Source organism: Dreissena polymorpha, chromosome 9 (assembly GCF_020536995.1).
Source record: "Dreissena polymorpha isolate Duluth1 chromosome 9, UMN_Dpol_1.0, whole genome shotgun sequence".
Classification (NCBI taxonomy): Eukaryota; Metazoa; Mollusca; class Bivalvia; order Myida; family Dreissenidae; genus Dreissena; species Dreissena polymorpha.
Window position 1 is genome coordinate 86,631,890 of NC_068363.1, and position 7,993 is coordinate 86,639,882.

Here is a 7,993-nt window from a genome sequence, read left to right on the forward strand (position 1 = left end):
ACATGTATTAACAGCCACTTATTTATCTTATTCGCTATATTCACTACCATTCACTTATTTTATTTTCAAGTTGGAATATCATTATAATATATGAAATGCAATTTTGTAATACCAGTACTTTTACGGTAGTATCATTCGTATAAACATTTTTTTCAAATTACATCTGCATATATCTTGTAACAACAGGGATGCGAATGGATATAATAAACTTCTGGTCTCGACTCGAATAAAGTTAGCTTTCCAGCAAATGTATTCCTATTTAGCGGTAAACCGTGTAAACCGCTTGCAACTGCTGTCATCATTATAGTTTTACACAGTTTAAAGTGGGTAGGCACTCTAACAGCTTATTTTAAAATCCCAATTTTCCTTCTTTGCGCGACCACTTATTATGTTATTGAGATTCCAACTCCGAGGACTGTTTGGTTCAATCGACAATTCACTGTTATGCCAACGGTCGCAAGACGGGCACTTCACGAAGGTAAGCATCTTTAACAGTGCGCATATCACTTATGTGTACTTATATTTTTACTGGTTATAGCACAATAAGGATTTTAAGAATACGTGTAATATTCCGTGTAAACAAGAACAATAAGAAGTGGAATTACAAAAATAATGTAATTTTTGAAATCCCTTGATGTTTTTGGTAACAGCTTGATGATGACATAGTATGAAGCAATTGAAACGCCGCTAAAATATAAATAGCGATATTCCACAGTTTTTTGTCTTAAGTTCGATGTTAATAAAAGGAGCCGTCTGGTATTCAAGGTAACGCGATTATCTTGTTTTAATTAAACTTGATTCATGTTGTTGTTGTTTTTCTAAACTTGACATTACAATTATTTAAAATGTTTATTTTCAAGTTCGTTCATAGAACTTGTGGTTGTCTGTCCCAAATAACACATATGGTTACATGAAATCATTCATGTATTCCATACATTGCCCGTTTGATTTTCAATTTTGTATGTTCTTCATTAGTAAACTAGTAAACTTACTTTTATTTAATATTTTTATTATTAAAATAGTTTTATTTTCACATCAATACAAAGATTAGTACAACACGTAGCTTAGTCAGTAAGGTTTGGTCTGTTAATGTATATACACAATTTCAAATAGTTTTCAAGCTCCAAAAACCCAGCTTAAACCCCTAGTGCTTTTCATTTACCTTTCCAATGCGGTGAGAGCAGTTTTGTTCCTGTTTGTGCGTTTGAATTTTTCATGATTGTGTTATTTAGAGCGTGTGTTTTCTGTCTCACTGTTTGGAGATTGGTTTTATTTGCATCAAATAAACGACCGCAGTGTATTATAAGGATTGTTTCTCATGCTATAGTGCATCTGAAGGTTTACTTTATTTCTATTTATTCCTTTGCATCAATATTGATACTATGGTGTTAATATTTGCGGTTTTTCATGCAAGTAATAAAATTAATCGGTCAATGAACAGTTCATTGACATTTTTATGCGTAGTTATTAAAAATTCAGAGCAACTACTTCATGCTTTAATTTCTTATTACCATGACTCCGAGCTGATGTGTGGTGACGGAAAAACAGCGATAAATTGACACTGGTTTTTGTTTCAGATGACGCCGATACAAATCGTTTTCTTATTAGCGAGCCTTTGCTTTCGGGCTTCGGCTACCAGTAAGTAAAATGTGTAACTTATATTTGCTTAAGTTACCTTTGAAATGGAATGTCATTTTAAGTCTCACTGTTGAATGTTTGGAAAGTGCGTATAATGTGTATGATGAAGACAGCGTTGATTATACAGTCATTGCTTTGTACGAGATTTTAGAGCATTTTTATGGAAAGCGTTTACGAAATCTATTGATTTAATGTATCATAATTATCACAATTGGTCTTAAGGACAAGTCTAAATATTGACCTTAAATTACAGAGTATGTCATCGATAAAAGAAGTGTAGTGTTCTGAAAAGTAATCGTGTTTATATTTGTATCAAGCATTGCAAAAACACGTATGTTCATATGTAAGAATTTGTAATTCATAAATAGTCAACTTAAACAAGATTGACGAGTTTATCCCACTATGTAAATGTTATACAAAGTGTAAATCGACATCAACACTTGAGTGGCTATTTAAAAAATTGTCAAAATAAGTTGATTGATTCAGCATTCATATAAACGATGTGACAGTAGTTTTGTCTTATATTTATATTTTCCTCTGATAAAATGTTTAAAATAAGAAATCCAGTGCCCAGGATGAACGTGTCTTCCTAACAATTGTTTTAGTGAAATATAAATACTTGAATTTATAGGGAAGCTACACAAACTGGTAAAAATTCGAAAAACGCGTAAATTGCTTAGAATATGCAAACATATCTTCATCGATCTGTTCCGTTTAGAAGCACGATTCTCTTATACTGTCATACTATCATACACATATACAATAATACTGTCACGTATGTGTTAATCTTAATAAGAATTTTGCTACATTTATAAACGTTCCCCTGTAATTTCAGTACACAGATATATAATTGGATTTATTCTCTAGATTATTCAGTATTGGTATACCTATTTTTGTTTAAGATGCTTTTATGAAAGAAAATTTATATATTGTGTAAATTTATAATTGTGTAAATATAACGTTAACGTATAATTTAATGTTATGAAACTATGAAGGTAATACTATTTTACATTTCATAGAAGAAGCCTACACGACCACGCCATGTAAATTGGCATTTAAAACCATTATTTCGGCTTCGTTCTTACATCTTTGGACGACTGTATTACTATTTAAATACACCATGGCACGTCTATCAATCGTGTTATCAATTACGAGAGATGGTTTATTATTGTTTATGGTTCCTTTCATCACATATAAAAAATACAAGGTTTTTCTCTGATTTGCATCCGTCTCGGTTTGCCAAATTTATAAGAGCTCCATTGATGTGAATAGTTCCGTGATGATCGTGAGGTTTTGAGCTCCTGTTTGAACTCCAAATGCTTGTATTTGCCCGCTATATTCGGTTATCCAAGAGGTATTATTGTTTTGATCTGTAGTGTAGATGAGTATGTTGGCTTATATATTTCAACACTGCTTTTACCGTAATTACTCTATGTTTTCGTGTCCGAAAACTTTGATACCAAAAATATTCACAAAATATAGGTTTCCGAAAACTAAGAGACGAAAATTGAAGTGTCCGAAAATAGCGTCAGTTGTATCAACGACTACCGGTAATAGCACGCGCTTGTACAATACCATGTCGTATAGTATAAATTACAGTTATATATGTTTGCACTGCATTTTAAATAATTTTAAATACTTAATTTATTTGACAGAAAGTTACTACACGTAAATTGCATAAAATATGAATATATATCTCGATCGATCTGTTTTGAGCACGTTTCTCTTATACTGTCATAATACAATACACATATACAAAAATACTGTCATGTATGGTTTTACCTAAATAAGAATTTTGCTTCATTGAAATACGTTCCTCTGTATTGTAATTTCAGTACACATATATGGTATTTGATCTATACTCTAGCTTAATCAGTACTGGTAAACCTATTTCTGTTAAAGATGCTTTTATGAAAGTAAATCTATGTTATTGTGTAAATTAAATATTGTGTAAATAAAACTTTAATGTATAATTTAATTTAATGATACTATGAAAGTATATGTTATTTACATTTCATAGAATTAACCTACACGACCATGTAAACATGAACATTTGCATATAAAACCACTTTAACGGCTTCGTTCTGACATTTCTGGACGACTATATGGTTCTCAACGCGTATATACCAGTAAGTTACTTTTTACATTTTAAATGCAAACGATGTATCAGTCTTGTTATTGTTATCTTTATATTTGCTTCTGATACATTTGTCTACATCGACAATCCAGTATAACCCTAACATGTAGTGTAGATGGGTATGTTGGCTTATATATTTCTTTTGTGCAACACTGCTTATAGATTGGCAACTTGCCATTAGAAAACAGATGCCTGTAACACATTTTTTACTAATGATGCAGCTGACGTTACACTCAGTGTATATGTGTGTCAAATTACAGAGCACCCATGTACCTACAAAGAAAAAATCTATCAGGACGGTCAAACTTTCATAGACGTTTATAGCGAGTGCAAATGCGACGATGGAAAAGTCACATGTTCTCAACGCGTATATCCCAGTGAGTTACGTTTTACATTTTAAATGCAAACGATGTATCAGTCGTGTTTTATGTTATCTTTATATTTGCTTCCGTTACATTTTTCTACATCGACAATCCAGTATAACCGAAACCTGTAGTGTGGATGGGTATGTTGGCTTATATATTTCTTTTGTGCAACAATGCTTATAGATTGGCAACTTTCCATTAAAAAAACAGATGCTTGTAACACAGTTTTACTAATGATGCAGCTGACGTTACACTCTGTGTATATGTGTGTCAAATTACAGAGAACCCATGTACCTACAAAGAAAAAATCTATCAGGACGGTCAAACATTCATAGACGTTTATAGCGAGTGCACATGCAACGATGGACAAGTCACATGTTCTCAACGCGCATATCCCAGTGAGTTACGTTTAACATTTTAAAAGCAAACGATATATCAGTCGTGTTTTATGTTATCTTTATATTTTCTTCTGTTATATGTTTTCTACATCGACAATCCAGTATAACTCTAACCTGTAGTGTAGATGGGTGTGTTGGAATATGTATTTCTTTTGTGCAACACTGCTAATAGATTGGCAACTTGCCATAAAAAAACACATGCTTTAAACACATATTTTACTTATGATGAACCTGACGTTACACTTTGTGCATATGTGTGTCAAATTACAGAGAACCCATGTACCTACAAAGGAAACAACTATCAGGACGGTCAAACATTCATAGACGTTTATAGCGAGTGCAAATGCGACGATGGAAAAGTCACATGTTCTCAACGCGTATATCCCAGTGAGTTACGTTTTACATTTTAAATGCAAACGATATATCAGTCGTGTTTTATGTTATCTTTATATTTGCTTCTGTTACAGTTTTCTTCATCGACAATCCAGTATAACCATAACATGTAGTGTAGATGGGTATGGTCGCTTGTATATTTCTTTTGTGCAACAATGCTAATTGATTGGCAACTTGCCATTAAACAACAGATGCTTGTAACACAGTTTTTACTAAGGATGAACTTGACGTAACACTTTGTGCATATGTGTGTTAAATTACAGAGAACCCATGTACCTACAAAGAAATAATCTATCAGGACGGTCAAACTTTCATAGACGTTTATAGCGAGTGCAAATGTGACGATGGACAAGTCACATGTTCTCAACGCGTATATCCCAGTGAGTTACGTTTTACATTTTAAATGCAAACAATGTATTAGTCGTGTTTTATGTTATCTTTATATTTTCTTCTGTTGCATTAGTCTACATCGGCAATTCAGTATAACCGAAACCTGTAGTGTAGATGGGTATGTTGGAATATGTATTTCTTTTGTGCAACAATGCTAATAGATTGGCAATTTGCCATAAAAAACAGATGCTCTTAACACATTTTTTTACTAATGATACAGCTGACGTTACACTCAGTGTATATGTGTGTTAAATTACAGAGAACCCATGTACCTACAAAGAAAAAATCTATCAGGACGGTCAAACTTTCATAGACGTTTATAGCGAGTGCAAATGCGACGATGGACAAGTCACATGTTCTCAACGCGTATATCCCAGTGAGTTACTTTTTACATTTTAAAAGCAAACGATATATCAGTCGTGTTTTATGTTATCTTTATATTTGCTTATGTTACATTTTTGCTAAATCGACAATCCAGAATAACCCTAACCTGTAGTGTAGATGGGTATGTTGGAATATATATTTCTTTTGTGCAACAATGCTAATAGATTGGCAACTTGTCATAAAAGACAGATGCTTTTAACACATTTTTTACTAATGATGAAGCTGACGTTACACTTTGTGCATATGTATGTTAAATTACAGAGAACCCATGTACCTACAAAGGAAACAACTACCAGGACGGTCAAACTTTCATAGACGTTTATAGCGAGTGCAAATGCGACGATGGACAAGTCACATGTTTTCAACGCGTATATCCCAGTGAGTTACGTTTTACATTTTAAATGCAAACAATGTATCAGTCGTTTTTATGTTATCTTAATATTTGCTTCTGTAACATTTCTCTACATTGACAATCCAGTATAACCCTAACCTGTAGTGTAGATGGGTATGTTGGAATATGTATTTATTTTGTGCAACAACGCTAATAGATTGGTAACTTGCCATAAAAAACACATGCTTTAAACACATATTTTACTTTTGATGAACCTGACGTTACACTTTGTGCATATGTGTGTTAAATTACAGAGAACCCATGTACCTACAAAGGAAACAACTATCAGGACGGTCAAACATTCATAGACGTTTATAGCGAGTGCAAATGCGACGATGGAAAAGTCAAGTGTTCTCAACGCGTATATCCCAGTGAGTTACGTTTTACATTTTAAATGCAAACGATGTATCAGCCGTTTTTATGTTATCTTTATATTTGCTTCTGTTACATTTTTCTACATCAACCATCCAGTATAACCGAAACATGTGGTGTAGATGGGTATGGTGGCTTGTATATTTCTTTTGTGCAACAATGCTAATAGATTGGCAACTTGCCATTAAAAAAACCCAGATGCTTTTAACACCTTTTTTACTAAGGATGCAGCTGACGTTACACTTTGTGCATATGTATGTTAAATTACAGAGAACCCATGTACCTACAAAGGAAACAACTATCAGGACGGTCAAACTTTCATAGACGTTTATAGCGAGTGCAAATGCAACGATGGACAAGTCACATGTTCTCAACGCGCATATCCCAGTGAGTTACTTTTTATATTTTAAATGCAAACGATGTATCAGTCGGTTTTTATATTATCTTTATATTTGCTTCTGTTGCATTTTTCTACATTGACAATCTAGTATTACCCTAACCTGTAGTGTAAATGGGTATGTTGGCTTATATTTTTCTTTTGTGCAACAATGCCAATAGACTGCAAATGTGACAATGAAAAGGCCACGTGTTCTCAACGCGTTTGTCCCAGTAAGTTAGTTCTTCCAGTTTGAATATATACATTGTTTCAGTGGTTCGCTTTGTTATAATTACATTTGCTTCAGTTTAAAGTTCAATTATTGACAATCCAGTTACGCAGATTAACGTCTCTGCATTAAACTCGTTTTAGTAAAATATACATTTTTTTAATATTAAGGAATTCTTTAAAATGTTTGGTAAATTATATAAAAAAATCATTTGCATATGATTTGCAAATATGTCTCGATTAATATATTCTGTTTGAAAGCATGCTTTTATGAAAAAAACTTTGATTTTTTATTTATTTAAATAAGTCTTCAGATATAGTGAAATACATTTCCTTACATTATCATGTCCGCATATATATTTATAATTTTTTTTATTGGATTGCTTTTGTTTAAGTTAATCTCGATTTTGTGTAAAAATGATTTTAATATAAAACAGTTTGTATTATTAATAGTATTCCATTTTACTATTAATGATTTCGTACTTTGAATGTACGTTATATATCTTAGAATTAATATACACATCCACTGTTTTTAAATTGGCATTTCAAACCAGTAATGCGGCTTCGTCCTGACATTGCCCTACGATGATATAAATATGTATGTTTCGTTTTATCACGCATCAATAGTTGCAAATCAGCCTCCGACCAATCCACCGCCCACACCATTGCCCACCACGTGTCCATGTCCAGACACGCATTGTTGCCGTGTCGTTTGGCGTTACGGTGGGAAGAAGAGGACATCGTGCTGTCCGCAATGCAGGTTTACTCAGGATACTTGGGGAAGTGACTGTGTCCACATTTGAAACACGAGAAAGCTTAAATTTGTTGTTTTATTAGTTTGCTTATTAACCTTAAAACAAAAGGGAACATTTTTATCACGATCGCGTTACCATTTAAATAAACAACATAGGTTTTTGGAAA

The 7,993-nt window shown here is 32.9% G+C and overlaps 1 protein-coding gene across 14 annotated transcripts; it reads left to right on the top strand.

Moving 5' to 3' along the window:
* The first annotated feature begins 955 nt into the window (after positions 1-955).
* LOC127845080 (kielin/chordin-like protein) lies at positions 956-7,993 on the top strand. 14 transcript variants are annotated; one of them, XM_052375752.1, is made up of 11 exons: positions 963-1,638; positions 4,036-4,152; positions 4,422-4,538; positions 4,809-4,925; positions 5,195-5,311; positions 5,581-5,697; positions 5,967-6,083; positions 6,351-6,467; positions 6,739-6,855; positions 7,027-7,077; positions 7,700-7,993. In XM_052375752.1, the coding sequence occupies exons 1-11, from the start codon at positions 1,578-1,580 to the stop codon at positions 7,873-7,875; spliced, it is 1,224 nt and encodes a 407-aa protein (XP_052231712.1). In that variant the 5' UTR covers positions 963-1,577; the 3' UTR covers positions 7,876-7,993. The 14 variants fall into 14 exon arrangements, with proteins under 14 accessions (XP_052231725.1, XP_052231726.1, XP_052231718.1 ...); XM_052375758.1 differs by lacking the exon at positions 6,351-6,467 and having other exon boundaries at positions 957-1,638; XM_052375757.1 differs by lacking the exon at positions 5,967-6,083 and having other exon boundaries at positions 958-1,638.